General features: G+C 48.8%; 1 protein-coding gene across 3 annotated transcripts in view; it reads left to right on the forward strand.

The window, feature by feature from the left end:
* Positions 1-15,832, forward strand: part of C1H10orf90 (chromosome 1 C10orf90 homolog) — a 236,272-nt gene that overhangs the window by 205,359 nt on the left and 15,081 nt on the right. For all 3 annotated transcript variants that reach the window (XM_061192189.1, XM_061192210.1, XM_061192199.1), the window contains 2 exons: positions 160-344; positions 2,463-2,640. In XM_061192189.1, the coding sequence (XP_061048172.1) occupies positions 160-344; positions 2,463-2,640 (363 nt within the window). The remainder of the gene's footprint in view (positions 1-159; positions 345-2,462; positions 2,641-15,832) is intronic.

Here is a 15,832-nt window from a genome sequence, read left to right on the forward strand (position 1 = left end):
GGGTCTGTGATGAGGCGTGATCTCGTGGGCTTAACGAGGCCCATTAATAACCCACTGGTGTTTCTATTTTCAAAATTGTCTTCTCTGTCTAATGGAGTTGAGGAGCCAGGAGAAGATCACTCGGTGCTCTCTAAATGGAATCCTAATCTTCTCTCCCAGGAGATGACACGTGCTGTGACTTGGTTGTTAAAATAAAGGAATGCAAGAATAGTGAGCAGCCCACCACGCCCGAGCCCGAGCCGGCGCCCACGGAGCCAGAAACCCCCCAGGCACCAGAGACCCACGACCGGCAGGAAGACTGTTCCAAGAGCCAGCAAATGCCCGCAAGCTCCTTGACCTTGCAGGTAAGGCCTTCCGTGCATCCTGGCGTGATTCCCACCAAGGGGAGACTTTTCCCGGGGAGCCTGTGGGCACGTGACCTCACTTCTGCTTCTGAGGCTGGAGACCTGACTCAGCTTCCTGGTGGCTGTGTGACTCTGGGCAGGTCCCCTAACCTCTCTGGGCCTCTGTTCCACCATGTTGAGTGAGGAGATGATGATGTCTACTCCACCGGGCTAGGATGGGGATCGCATAACATCAGCAGTGACCGTGATTGGAGCAATGACAGCATTTGTGGAGAACTTTCTGATACCCAGACATGGGGGGGGGGTCACTTCATGGGCGTCAGGGCCTTGCATCCTCATGGCACCCCCGTGAGGCAGGAGTCCCTACCACCCTATCTTCAGATAAGAACATAAGCCTTTGAAAGATTAAGGAAGTCCCAAAGTCATGGCCTTGAGTTCAAGGATATGGAAGCTCTCATTTTGTGTCTTTCCCCAATTGTAGAAGTAATATGTACACATTTTTTAAAGTTCAAAAAATACATAGATATAAAGATTAGAAGGACAAACAATCCGGAGAAAGCCAGCTACGCCGTCTGGGAGACACACGATGCGTTGACAACAGCCCTGCTGATGTGCGGCGGGCTCCACCTGCCGGCCCTGCACCCCTGTCCCCCCCGTGGTCCCACCGTGAGAGACTCATGTGCTCCCAAAGCAGCTTGAGCCTCCAGCCTCAGGGCGGGCAGCCAGGGCAGCAGCCACGCCTGGGCCCATAGGCCGTCCCCAGGGGCCATCTCTGCAGGCCCCAGTGACTCGTGCCTGGGACTTGGGGCTGGCACCTTGGAGGCCAACTGGCCAAGAGACTCCTTTCCTGGCACAGCCGCTAGGGGCGCGAACACGACACGGATGGAGCCCACGTCGCCCTCTACCTGGAAACTCTGAGCTCCCCGAGGGCTGGGAGAGGAACGAGGCAGAGGACATTTACACTATGGCAGCACCTCCAGAGGGCCTGTGCTGAGTACCTGCTATTTGCAGAGCTGGGGCAGTGGCTGTAAGGGATGCGATGTGGAGGAGAGAGGGCACCTGCCCTCCGGGAGCTCACAGCCTAGCATGACGATACGTGTGCGTGAATCACTCGCGCGGGGTGGTCCGTGAAGTACCACTATGCTCAGGCCGAACAGGGAGACCTAGCAGTTTACTGGGAGAACCGTGACTTGAGCCGATGGGTGTAGCTGGGGATGGTACTCCAGGCAGGGGATCAACTTGAACAGCGGTTTGTAAGGAATATCAGGTTAAGACAGTGAAAGGCAGGGTGGGAAAAGCATGGGCCACCCACAGCTGAGGGTCGCCAGGCGATCTACCAAATTACGACGAGCCTCAGTTTTTGCCTCTGTCAAATGGGGATAAATATATCTGCCTTCCAGAATCAGTGCGGGGATTCTCAGACAACAAATACACATAAAGCATTGAGCTTAGTGTCTAGCACAGAGCAGAGTGCGTCAGTGGTGGTTACTCCTTTTCAGTAAATCTGTGTTGGGGGCTTCGTCCATGCACGGAGTGGTGGATGCAGTGAGAGATGAGGCCGAAGAGGAAATACAGGAATTCTGACCTCCCCTATGGAGCTTGCAGAACCATTCTGCAAAGGCAGAGCTCTCCTGCCAGCTCTTTCTTCCTGGGAGGAGAAGCTGTTTCCGTTAGCTATGATTACTGTTTCTCCTGAAGAGACACACGTTTCATGCTGGGAGGGGGATCTGGTTCTGTGCTGCTTAAGGCATCCAGCTCCCTGCAGAAGCAGCTGACTCGTAACGCCTCCATTCCTTTCCCACCTGTGTCGCTTTGGAATATGGAATTTAGGGCATTCAGATTTCGGAAATGGATTAATTGACAGGTAGGAGAAGGAACGGGTGGAGGTGTGCCTTTGCACTCACAATTTGATGCTGGTAACTAGCAGTCGTGCTGCAGTGGGGCCCTTGGTGCTGACTGAGACCTATGCTAGCAACGTGTCTGTTGCCATCTTTCCATGAGGTGTTGGGAGAAAATTGGGACGTGCTCATGCATCAGCCTCTTGACCCAATCAGACAGATGTGTTGCCTTTCTGCGTCCTTTCTCTTAAAAAGAAAATGCTTTCTTGGCTCCTCTTAGGAGGCCCTGGAAGTCCGCAAACCTCAGTTCATTTCTCGCTCGCAAGAACGTCTGAAGAAGCTAGAACACATGGTACAGCAGAGAAAAGCCCAGCGGAAGGAGAGCCTGGGCCAGAAGCAGAGTCTCCTTCCTGTCCGCGCCAATAAGAAGCAGTTCACCGTTCCCCACCCTCTTAGCGGTAAGCTACACGTGGCTCGGGAGGGCTGGCGAGACTGCCGGATCCTGGAGCTGGGACCTTCACCCAAGCTGGTGGTCCAAATGGTGTCCCTGCCATATGCAGGACTCATGTTCGCCCAAGTACCCAAACCTCAGGGTCATACAGCCTGCCCTGGAAGCCAGCCCATCTTGAGAGATTATATACGGGCACTGAACTCAGCAGAAATAACTTGGGACACAAATTTACCATTTTAGCTGGGAAAGTAGCAGCCCAGGGTAGCCGGCTCAAATTCTTGGCTCCTTAACAGATATTTGCAAGAGGTGCCCTTTGCCCTTGATAGACTGCAAAGCAGGTCTCAGGGTGAGAGGTTGACTCCAGTTTGTCTATATCAAGATTCATCATCTTGAAACCCCTTTCCTGCTGTGAGCTCAGAGAAGGGATGGCCAGCTTTCCAAGCACGGGGAGGCCGGTGTCACACTGACCCTGCAAGGACAGCACTCACTCACTCACTGAAGAAGGCGTTATCAGGACCCTTCTCTGGGCCAGGACCCTTCTCTGGGCCAGGCCTCATGCTGGGAGCTGGGGAGAGTGCAGTGAGCAAGGCTGGCCTCCGTCCTTTCTTCGTGGAGCTTATAAACAGACTATTAAACCAGCGAGAATAACAAGAAGAGACAAGGGCACAGATGGGGACATGGGAGCATATTCTGATGGCCTGCCAACTCAAATCTTAAAATCTGGAGGCCTGGGGAAACCTCCGTTTTATTTCTTTGGATAGAGGAACAAGATCTTTCTTCCTAGAAAAATGTTCTGGCCCCCAGGAGGTGAAATCATGGGTCTAATTCTGAATAACAGTCCTTTGGGGAAATAACCATATTCAATAAAATGCAGCTTAGCAAATATTACCAAGATCTTACAGGGGGGATGGGGGACAGAGGACAGAGGGGTTGGAATAGGATTCCTGTTAACCACGGGCAGGCTAGGTCCCCCTCAGCCCCCCGCAGTTCTGCTGGGGGTGTCGTCCAAGACCCCAGAAAGGGCAAACTTGAACGCATCCTTCTCGTGGTGAAGGATCTAGTAGTACACCTGCTGCTCAGCCCCAGTAACACTTTCCAGGATGCTAAGAAAAGGAAATCAACAAAATACATGTGCAAAGACTTTCCCTGCTTGAAAATGTGTCTCTCATCGGCTTTGGAAGCCGATTGGCAGATATAGACTATTTGGGTGTGTTCTCTGGCGGCTCCTTAGTTTCTGGCTCAACAGAGAGCAATCTGGGTTCGGGTACAGATTTCTCAGGTTGCCATGAGGCACCAAGTGTCAGTTACAACTGGGGGTCCCCCCAGGGCCTTCAGTGTCCAGGCTTGTTCTGGGGAGGGCTGCCAGGGTGCCCGTGGTGTGTGGGCCACTTGGCCTCAACGTTTTTGAAGATCCTGCTTGATGAAAATGGTTAGATAAACAAATGTGTTGTCAACAAATATAAAACAGTGTCACGTTAGAGCTCAACATACGTATACACAAAAAATGGTGTCTAAGAGTCTTCCTTTTCGGTCAGCTCCCGTCACTTTGTGTAGAAAAAAATGGAGACGCATGGACATTTGGGAACTTGTTATTCATGGGGCCATTCCTGCTCATCCCCTGGGCCAGCTGCCTTCCGGCTGTACCATACCGTGGGCCTCAGTGGTCTGGACTATCATCATCTCAAATATCAGAGGGAAGCTGCCTTGGTCATCTGTATCCATTTCCTAGGGCTGCTGTAAGAAATAACCCTAGACTGGGTGGCTACAGTAACAGAACTTGATTCTCTCATAGTCTGGAGGCCAGAAATCCAAAATCCAGGTGTCCACAGGATTGATTCCTTCCTGAAGCTCAGAGGGAGAATCCATCCTACGCCCCTCTCCTAGCTCCGGTAGCTTCTGGCAGCTTCTGGCATTCCTTGGCATTGCTTGGCTTATAGATGCGTCATTCTAATCCCCGCCTCTGTCTCCCTTGTGTCTGTGTGTCTTTGTGTACAAATTTCCTCTTCTTATAAGGGCACCATTCATTGGAGTAGGGTCCACCCTCATCCAGTATGACCTCATTTTAACTTGCATACATCTGCAAGGACCCTATTTCCAAATCAAGTCACAGATACAAGGGAGGGGGCTTGAGCATATCTTTTTGGGGAGACAGTTCTATCCACTCCATCATCCAGTGGTGATGTTTTGCCCCAAACAGATATTATCCTTACATGTTCACATTCCTTTGAATGAAAATCTTAAAATCATGTATAATAGTAAAAGGTGATCAGACCCAGTCAATAGTCTTAAATAACCGAGGCACCTTTTTATTACCCAAATTCCGAGACGGTCCTGATGACTAGAATGCTCTGGGCAGGCTTCAGCGCACGACTTTATGGCCGCTCTTCCGATCCCCGCGGTATTTATGGTTGATGAGAGGTTTACTCTCGTGTTTGTTTGTGTTAGGTCGGCTCAATCAGACAACTTCTGAAACCAGAGCCTTGTGCGAGCTCTGGACAAGCGCAGGGAGTGCTTAAGGCTCCATTAATCGAGTCTGCAGTACACATCTTGTCTTCAGCCTGTCTGCTGGCAAGATGATAAAAGCGAGATGCAGATGTTTTTCTTACACGCTAAATTAGTTAATAAATCATATTCGTGGACGAGCTCCGGCTACAGTGTCAAGACATCTGTTAGAGGGAAGACTCGGATTGCTTTCCGAGCTGAGATAGCTGCCTCTGATCAGGGCCCGCCTGGCACAGACCTGAGAGGTTCGGGTGGGACCTCCGGCAGCTGACAAACGCCCACTTGCGGAGGGGCTGCCGGCAAAGCGCGCACCTGATATCCAGGACAATTACAGCGAGGGCCAGAGGGCCAGCTCCACTTCCTGTTGGCTAATGAATCCCGAGCAGCCTCTAAGGCACAGGGGCAGTGACACACGTGTGTGGACACGCGTGTGCATGCTCGTGTGTGTGAGTGTTCGGTTGGCTCCCTGTGTGCAGGTGGGGGATTTTCAGGACCAGCTGGGACCAGAGCGAGTCTGGGAAGCAGCGTTATAAAGGTCCTGCCTACAACCCCAGCCTGTCTTAATAACTCATCTTCTGTAGCTTGAGTTCTCAAAGCCAACAAATGCCTGGCCTCTTTCCTTATCCAGGAGCCACCTGGGCCGCCTGGGCTTGGCTCCAGCAGTGACACGAGGAACATCTTCATCCATCTCTTAGCAAACCCTTCTTGAGAACCCACTGTGTGCCAGCCACAGTCCCTGGTCTCAGGGACCTCCCCACCTCTTGGGGAAAGCACACAGGTAAAGAGGCAATGACCTTGGAATTTGCTACGTGCCATGAAAGGGGGTTGCCGTGGCAACCCACAGGTGGTGGACTTGCTCCCACCTTGGGATATGGTCCTGATGCAGGAGGCCTCGTACTGCATTAGGATGAGGAGAGACTATGAGGGTGAGTCGTGGGGCAGGGTGGGGAGGGCGGGATGTGCTGGGGGAGGATGTGGAAGCGTTGTAGGGAGAGGTCGCTGGGTGCTCAGTTCAGCTGTGGCTGGACCGTAAAATGGGGGTGGGGAGCAGAGGGGGAGACGGAAGTGCCAGAGAGGAGTCCAAGGGGCTACCAGGCATTGTATATGCTGCTTCTGGGTTTCTCCTTATTCTGCCGTCCAAGCTGAGGCTATGTAGCTCCAGGCAAGACGTGATGAAGGCAGACTAGGGCAAGGCAGTGGAATGCCGAAGGGCAACAGATGCAGAGGTTCCTAGGTGATGGAATCGGTGGGACGTGGTGACTGCCGAGTCGTGGAGAGGAGATGAGCCTCAAGGAGGCTGGAGGAAGAGGGCGGGAGGCCGGCCTTTGTTCTCAGCGTCTGAGGTACTGACTCTCTAACCTGTGGGCCTCTCTCTCCTTCCCCAGTCAGGGCTCCACCTGCCCATGTCCCCTGAGTTACCTGGGGCATAGGCGGGGCTTCCCCATAGTCTCTGCACAGCTCCTAGGGTCCCGGGGGGAGGGATTGGTCATGTTGAAAGGCTGACCGTAACCTGGAATTAGAGAGTTCCAGAATCAGTCATTGCTTCTGCCCGGCAGGATGCATTTGAGGGAGGATGGGCTGAAAGCAGGTGGGAAGCATCAGGTACAGCACCCCCAGGTAGTAGGCAGTTTAGCACCTGCAGTTAGTAGGTGGTACAGCACCCGTAGGTAGGGGCTCAGTCAGTATTTCCTGGTGACCAGTCTGTGGCGTTATCCTGCCCTCACTGCGACTCCCCCAGCCGGGGCCGCACCATCTTCAGCTTTTGAGCCTCCCTGGATTCCATGCTCACCCTGCAGCCCAGACCCCTCCCAGCCTAACTTGCCCACCTGCCTACCTTTCCCAGTTGGTCTCATTGGCTGTCCTTCTTTATCTCCGGGAACATTCACCATCAGTGCCCCCAAAGCACCTGATAGAAGCCCTGTCTGTCCCTCTTCCTCTCTGCCCTGCAACATCCTGCCTAACCCCCCCAGTCCATCTCGAGTCTAGCTTCTGTCTTAATCTCTTACCCCCAAGGCTCTTCCCTGTGACTCCTGTAATGCGTGACCTGGGCTGCGTGGTGACTTTCACTTCTCAGCTGAGCGCTTTGCCTACTGTGAATCACTGCTGCTCTCTGTACTCAACGCTGCAGCCAGCAGGAAAGCTGGGCAGTGCTCAGACACAGCTCGGGGTGGCTTGCCTCCGTCTCAGTTTATGTCCCCTCTAATGGTTGGCGTGGTCCTCTTGGCTCTTCCAGATTGTCTTCTTAACCTGTGAGTGTGTGGGAAACCCATCAGGAAGATGGCTTCAGGAAAACCCTTCTTCCAGCAAGCCCTCCCTGACTACTCCCATCCAGTCTCCACCTCCCCACCTCTTCCATTGGAGCACTGCTGTCTCTTGTATCTCTCTACATGGTCTACCTTCTTCCCTTTTCACTTTGGATTATAGCCATGTGAGTGTGCCAGAAAAATCTCCCTGGATTCTAAGTGCCAGTGGGCACACACCACACCAGGTCACTCTGGGAAGCTCTGCTGCGTGTAGCAAAGCAGACTAACTTAATCTGAATTGCATTATCCATACTTCCCAAGGTGAGCCAAGCACAGCCATTTAAATCACGGACTAGTAGAGGAGCGGAATTCTCCTGAAGGCACTGCAGAATTCCTTCTCCAGCTGATCTGCTTTCACTGATGATTTTTGGCTGGAGCAAGTACTAAAATTAATTTGCATTCTCTGAGCATGTAGCTAGAAAAGTGACCCAGCAGATATGAGATGGCTGGGGAAGTCATTGCAGTAATAAAAATGTGCTGTTCATCACACAGCTAGCACTGGCCACACCGCCCCTGTTATTGCTGATCTGATCCCATGAATGTTTTTCCATCAATCTTCTGAATAAATATTTGGGGCTAGTTCTCCCAATATTACTCACAAAGGAATTTTAAATGCGCTTATCAGATAAAAGTCAATTGTTACTTCATCAGTCTGCAAAGAAAACAAGAAACATGATTTAGCTAAAAGACTGTTTCCCTAATTCAAAGATATTTGCACGTACACTATTACTGGTGTCCTTCTCGGACCAGTGATAAAGGTTTTGTGTTGTGTCTTTTTCTAAGAAACGAGGGAAAAAAAGATCACTTTATGTCTGTTGATTAGAAGTAGACCTATTTTATTCTAATTAAAATAATTAAACACAGAATTGTAGAATGGTAAGGAAAAATGTCTTTATGGGAACTCTCCCAATTGCCTGGATTTTATTTTCCAAATGATTTCCCTTTTATCCCACAGTGCAGTTCAGTAATAAACCTTGCAGTGACACTAAGGATATAAATCTACTTGGCAACCAGAATGAAAGTTTATTCATCATCTATAAATCATGGTATTTTGTGGTTCTCTAAATCCGCGGTCCCCAACCTTTCTGGCACCAGGGACTGGTTTCGTGGAAGGCAGTTTTTCCACAGACTGGGGGGAGGAGGGGATGGTTTGGGGATGATTCAAGCGCATTACATTTATTGTGCACTTTATTTCTATTATTATTACATTGTACTATATAATGAAATAATTATACAACTCACCATAATGCAGAATCAGCGGGAGCCCTGAGCTTGTTTTCCTGCAACTAGAGGGTCCCATCTGGGGGTGATGGGAGACAGTGACACCCGAAGTGTGTTGCTCATGTCCAGTCTACTCCGTAAGATGCAGCTTAATTGTCACTTGCCACTCCCTGATAGGGTTTTGATATGAGTCTGCAAGCGGTTGATTTATTATGGTCTCTGTGTGGTCAAACCTCTCTGCTAGTGATAATCTGTATTTGCAGCCGCTCCCCAGCGCTAGCATCACCGCCTCAGCTCCACCTCAGATTATCAGGCATTAGATTCTCATAAGGAGCGTGCAACCTAGATCCCTCGCATGAGCAGTTCACAGCAGGGTTCGCGCCCCTATGAGAATCTAATGCCTCCGCTGATCTGACGGGAGGCGGAGCTCAGGCCATAATGCGAGTGATGGGGAGCGACTGTAATTACAGATGAAGCCTTGCTTGCTTGTCCGCCACTCACTTCCTGTGGTGCAGCCCGGTTCCTAACAGGCCACAGACCGGTATCAGTCCGTGGCCTGGGGGTTGGGGACCCCTGCTCTAAATAATGCTGGGAAACCCTGGAATTGGAGCAGTGAATCTCACATCAACAACTAGCCTTTCAGACATGTTCTAGATGTTGCTCTTTTATGGTGAAGTGCGATTTGAGCCATTGTTACAGTTCCTTTATATGAGTAATTTAAACTCGCTATTCAACACACACACACATTCTTAAGAAAATGTGGCGAAAGTACACCAGATTTTATATATCAATATATATAAAGTCCTATTCTATAGCCACAAATAATAACTTTGAAAACTGAACGAATTATAACTGTTAATATTCTGCAATTGTCACTTTTCTCCCCAGCATCCTTAAGCCTAGACTATCCAAAATGCATTCCCGAGGGAGACCAATCCCTTCAGATTGTTTTGTATGCTGTATTCTCTGGGAGGTTTACAATGCTCATGTATGTTAAAGGCACTGATAAGTTCTCTAAACTTCTTTGACCTTGGAATGCTTTTACCTGACTCTTGAGACTCCGCTTTGGACATATAGCTCTAGGAATGTTTGCTTATAAAAATATCTACCATGTTTTGCTAAAGAAACCCCAACTGGAGTTTCAATCTGCCATTTCCCACAGAAATCCGGGACTGTGTGAAGGAGGTCTTAGTCTCCTTATCTGAATCCCTTTGGTCTAGCAATTCCAGAAAGTGATGACTGAGGACCTTGGGAACCTCTGGGCTGTGGGGTTGTGGTGCCGATTTCACAGTCTGTGACCAGCTTGCCTCACTGGAAGCTTGTCCATTGACAAGCCCTGGACCTGTCTCCATGTGGGCTCCCCTGGCATCTGTAACAATGCCATCATGCTGTCACCCAACACAGAGTCCAACAGAGAAAGAGGAACCAGTCAAAATCCCTTTGGAAAGCACTTCACAAATGTCATAATGTGAAATAACCAGGGAGGGTGGTGTTGTCCATACCAAGAGCTGAGAAAATGGCTAGAGGAAGCAATAAACTGCCAGAGAGCTAACTGTGTAACTAGGGCAGAGGCTTTCCTTCCCAGTGACACAGGCAGCTGAATCAGACTATGCCACTGGGGTCTCTGGGGCTGGTGATCTGATTGTCTGTTGCCATGGCAAAGAGAGGTTCTCCATACCCTCAGAATAGGGTTGCCAGATCCATTAGATGAAAATATAGGATGCTCTGTTAAATTTGCATTTCAGAGCATCAAAACATCTTTCAGCATAAGTATGTCCCAAATATTGCACGGGATATAACTTATGCTAAAAAAAAGTTTCATTGTTGATCTGAAATGCAAATTTAACTGGGCATCCTGTATTGTATTTGGCAATCCTTCCTCAAATCCTGGAAACCCATGTAGGGACTTGGCTTTTTTCCTTATCGCTCTTACCTTCTCTCAGTGTTCCGCAAACCTGAGCGAGCATCGGAATCACTTAAAGGGCTTGTGAACTCACAGACCACTGGTCCAGCCCCAGAATTTCTGGTCCAGCTCACCTGGGGCGGGGCCAAGGACTTGCATTTGTACCAAGTTCCCAAGTGATGCTGAGGCTGCCGGTTCAGGGAAGGAAAGGGAAGCAGAAGCCACACAGATGTTATTAGCATTTATGTGAAAATATAAGCCTCACTTTGAGAACCACAACCATCCGTCTTCTGCAGAGAATAAACAGCCCATTGATTCCATCAGCGACTCAGTTCTCAGGCCTCTTACCTATTTACTCTGAGGCCTGAGGTTAAGTTACTGAACTGCAAGGCCTCAGTTTGCTTATCTGTAAAGACGAAAGACCTGCTTTCGTGGAGAGTGCTGCTAGTTGGCATTGTTGCTGTCACTGGCGTCTCCGTGGTCATAGTGCACTTTCATACGGACCATCCCATGAGACCTGCCAAGGACCTTTAAAGCAGGTACTGTCCCCGCACCAAGCAGAGGAGGTACAGAAGGTCAGCGAGCTTCAGTGGCGTGTCCCAGGGCACAGAGCACCGAGCTGAGGCCTAGACTGACCCAGAGCTGCAGACTCGGATCCCAAATAGACACTTTTTTCACGGTATGGAGGGTCAGGCAGGCCAAAGGAAACATCAAATGCACATCATAGGGACTTCCCTGGTGGCGCAGTGGTTAAGAATCCGCCTGCCAATGCAGGGGACACAGGTTCGAGCCCTGGTCCGGGAAGATCCCACATGCCGCAGAGCAACTAAGCCCGTGCGCCACAACTACCGAGCCTGCGTGCCACAACTACTGAAGCCCTCATGCTCTAGGGCCCGTGCTCCGCAACAAGAGAAGCCACCACAGTGAGAAGCCCGTGCACCGCAATGAAGGGTAGACCCTGCTCCCCGCAACTAGAGAAAGCCTGTGCACAGCAACGAAGACCCAATGCAGCCAAAAAATTAATTAATTTTTAAAAAAAGGTACATCATAAAAGCACGATATTTAATGTACTAATGTTCGTATTATTTTCATGAAGCAGAAACAAACAGTGAATTTCCTGCCGTGTGTAGTGAGGTCACTAAGAACTGGGGTCATTACATCTTAGAGTCTGGGTGAAGTTGTCCAGCTCCTTTGGTTTGCCTTTAAATTCACCAGTGTGCTCATTGCGGGAAATGCTGTACATCGCTTTGCTGGCCCCAGAAAAATGCACGTTTTAGGCAACTGATGGGAGCCCTTGACGAGTGTTCAGTTTGTGAGTGTCTGGTCTTGAGTAGGGATCTGGGTTAGTTTGTGAATCTCTGATGCTGTCGACAGTGGGGTGAGCTGAATATTCATGATATCAGCTTGTTCGGTGGCTCCTTGGGAAGAGAGTTGGCCAGGCAGACAGCCAACTAAAGTGAATCTAGAACCATAAAGGAGAAGACCCTGGGGGGCAGGGGGGAAAGCAGCTTGCGACGGAGCTCTTGGGTCCAAGAGAGAGAGTAGGATGGCACCGGGGATGGTATTAAGTCTCCTTTGAAGCGGAGATGTTTGACTTGGGGATCTGGTTCCTCTAGGTGGAGGAGCTGAAGCCATGGTCCCTGGGCCTCATCTGCCTGTGTTGCATCAAGGATTCTGCTATTACGAGGATCTGCAGGGAGGCTCGTGGCTGCCAGTGTGCTTGGCAGACTGGCAAGCCCACGATCCTTCTCATCACCAGCCCCCTCCCCCAAGGGCAGACCCTTTCTCAAATCCATCCTTTAGCTCCCAGCACCCTATCTGTTCATGGAAGCCCTGAAACGGTAATCCTGCTGTAAACTCAAGGATAAGTCTGTCTGTGCAGGAGCCAAGCTCTCTGCAGAGAGAACAATTCACTCATCTTAACCAGGAGCCTGTGGTCAATCTCATTTCTTGACCTGAGCATGAAAAGAGAAATAGATCTCCCCACAGACCTCTGGTTTATTTTTCATTTCTTAATTTTGTATGCCTTTACCTGAAGGATCTGAGAGGCTCGTTGCCTTTCTGAACTGTGACATTAGTATCTCTCTTTTGTGTCCGAATGGGAATTGAGCATTATTTTTATATAAATGAAATGTGCAGCTTCCACCGGCCTTCCAGGCCCCTAGAATGGGTTTCTCATCCACAAACTGTCATTCAGGATCCCACAGAAGGATAGAAGGGATTTCAGAAAACTGAGGATGTTTATCCAGCACAAGATTTTATCATCACAAGAGCATTTTGAAGGCAAACAACCTATGAGTCTTAAACTCACTTTTCTACAGTGTAATGCACACCGTTTAATTTCTGAAGGGTTAATTGGTCCAAGGCAGGCCACTCGGCTGCTGCCCACGTCAGCAAATTGGAGGTCCCAGCGAGGTGAGCTGAATGGAAATGATGGGCAAGTAACTGGATGTAACTCCTGAAGACCATGATGTAATTATTCCAGAGGCAGGAAGGCCCGCTGCTCACTGGCTTTGAAACTGACATAATGAACAGCCTCGTGACCTTAGAATACACATGTACTGGGGCCCCTTTTCAGGAGAAGAATCCTCTAGAGATTTTCTTCCCTAAAACATACCCCATTTCCATTCCTTTTGGGAGGGCCTATCTTTCCTAGAAGATGCCGGCCAGTGTAGACTTGGCATGTACACTTCAAACTGGCTTGTTGGCTCCCAGCTGGATTCTCTCCCACAGGCATCTCTTGGGTTTTGTGTTTTTAAGCTAGGGGAAGCAAATTCTAAAAGACTCTTCAAAGTGCTCAGGGTGACTGCAGAAAATCAGCTTCTGCGAGGGCGCTGCACTAATAAATCCAGTGTGAACTTGATTATCATTTAGATTACTTGTTCAGTAGGAAAAATGAAGCTTTGCAATCAGAGCTGTAGATAAGGACTCTGTGTGGAGGAAAATGAGCTCTGGCCTCATAAACAACCAATTATGCTGGTGTCCGGGGGATCCTTGCTGCCTCCTGCTGACACTGTCAGCTAGCTGTCTGGACGTTGAGGCCACCTGTCCCCATATGTGCATGCGTGTTTGCACATGTGTGAGGTGAGGGTTGTAATAAACACCCGCGTGTGTTTATAGAGATTGATGGGATGTCAGGACTTGGCTTTTACTCAGCTGCTCCCCAAGAACAGCCTCAGAAGCACCAAAATCTCGGTAGCTCGTTGTTTGCTAACCTGAATCAGGCTCAGTGTGTCTGGCCTTGCCACACGAAATTAGCAACGGGCCAGTAGTTTGGATACAATGATAAGCCAGACACAAGAGACTCAGATTTAAAAAAAAAAAAAAGAAGAGTTTTCCAGGAAGACGGAAATAGGCAATTTACCTTAGTAATTTTCTTCGGGGGTGGGGAAAACCCCTGCTGTGTTTGAATGATAAAACAGGAGGTAAATACAACCACCGTTCTTTCCTCTGTATTAGAACACGTGTAGCTTCAAGGAAAATCCAGAAAAGACCCATAAACTAGCTGAAAATTGTTCACACCAGTCACTTTAATTTTGTAAAGGTAGAATTTCCATTAAAAGGGAATTGATAGATGGGCTTTCACTGTATTTTTGAGCAAAGTGCGTGCAGGATGGTTTCCATCTCATGAAACGAGGTCCTGCTGTATGATTCCTTGAAGAACTGTCTCTTGCTGCAGGCTGGTCCCCATGGTCCTGCTGTGTTTCCACCTGGGCCACCCTCCTCCCAGCCCTCCTCCTCCCAGCCCTCCTCCCACTGTTGGGACATCTCTTTCTTTTTCAAGATTCAGCTCAGCTGTCTCCTGCTGTGAAGTCTCCCCAGTCCCACCCCTTCCTTGGTGGACTGCACACCCCCCATGAGCCCTCTCCCTGCGTAGACAGCAGTCCTGGCACCTGAAGGCCTCGTGTATCTGGCTCTCACCCTGGGCTGTGAGCCCTTTGGCCCTTTGTCTTATTGATCTTTTTTTTTTTTTTTAACAACTTTATTGGAGTATAATTGCTTTACAATGGTGTGTTAGTTTCTGCTTTATAACAAAGTGAATCAGTTATACATATACATATGTTCCCATATCTCTTCCCTCTTGCATCTCCCTCCTTCCCACCCTCCCTATCCCACCCCTCTAGGTGGTCACAAAGCACAGAGCTGATCTCCCTGTGCTATGTGGTTGCTTCCCACTAGCTATCTATTTTACGTTTGGTAGTGTATATATGTCCCTGCCACTCTCTCACTTTGTCACATCTTACCCTTCCCCCTCCCCATATGCTCAAGTCCATTCTCTAGTAGGTCTGTGTCTTTATTCCCGTCTTGCTACTAGGCTCTTCATGACCTTTCTTTTTTTTCCCCTTAGATTCCATATATATGTGTTAGCATACTGTATTTGTTTTTCTCTTTCTGACTTACTTCACTCTGTATGACAGACTCTAACTCCATCCACCTCACTACAAATAACTCATTTTCATTTCTTTTTATGGCTGAGTAATATTCCATTGTATATATGTGCCACATCTTCTTTATCCATTCATCCAATGATGGACACTTAGGTTGCTTCCATGTCCTGGCTATTGTAAATAGAGCTGCAATGAACATTTTGGTACATGACTCTTTTTGAATTATGGTTTTCTCAGGGTATATGTCCAGTAGTGGGATTGCTGGGTCGTATGGTAGTTCTATTTTTAGTTTTTTAAGGAACCTCCATACTGTTCTCCATAGTGGCTGTATCAATTTACATTCCCACCAACAGTGCAAGAGGGTTCCCTTTTCTCCACACCCTCTCCAGCATTTATTGTTTGTAGATTTTTTGATGATGGCCATTCTGACCGGTGTGAGATGATATCTCATTGTAGTTTTGATTTGCATTTCTCTAATGATTAATGATGTTGAGCATTCTTTCATGTGTCTGTTGGCAATCTGTATCTCTTCTTTGGAGAAATGTCTATTTAGGTCTTCTGCCCATTTTTGGATTGAGTTTTTTTTTTGTTATTGAACTGCATGAGCTGCTTGTAAATCTTGGAGGTTAATCCTTTGTCAGTTGCTTCATTTGCAAATATTTTCTCCCATTCTGAGGGTTGTCTTTTGGTCTTGTTTATGGTTTCCTTTGCTGTGCAAAAGCTTTTAAGTTTCATTAGGTCCCATTTGTTTATTTGTGTTTTTATTTCCATTTCTCTAGGAGGTGGGTCAAAAAGGATCTTGCTGTGATTTATGTCATAGAGTGTTCTGCCTATGTTTTCCTCTAAGAGTTTTATAGTGTCTGGCCTTACATTTAGGTCTTT

Source organism: Eubalaena glacialis, chromosome 1, assembly GCF_028564815.1.
Source record: "Eubalaena glacialis isolate mEubGla1 chromosome 1, mEubGla1.1.hap2.+ XY, whole genome shotgun sequence".
Lineage (NCBI taxonomy): Eukaryota > Metazoa > Chordata > Mammalia > Artiodactyla > Balaenidae > Eubalaena > Eubalaena glacialis.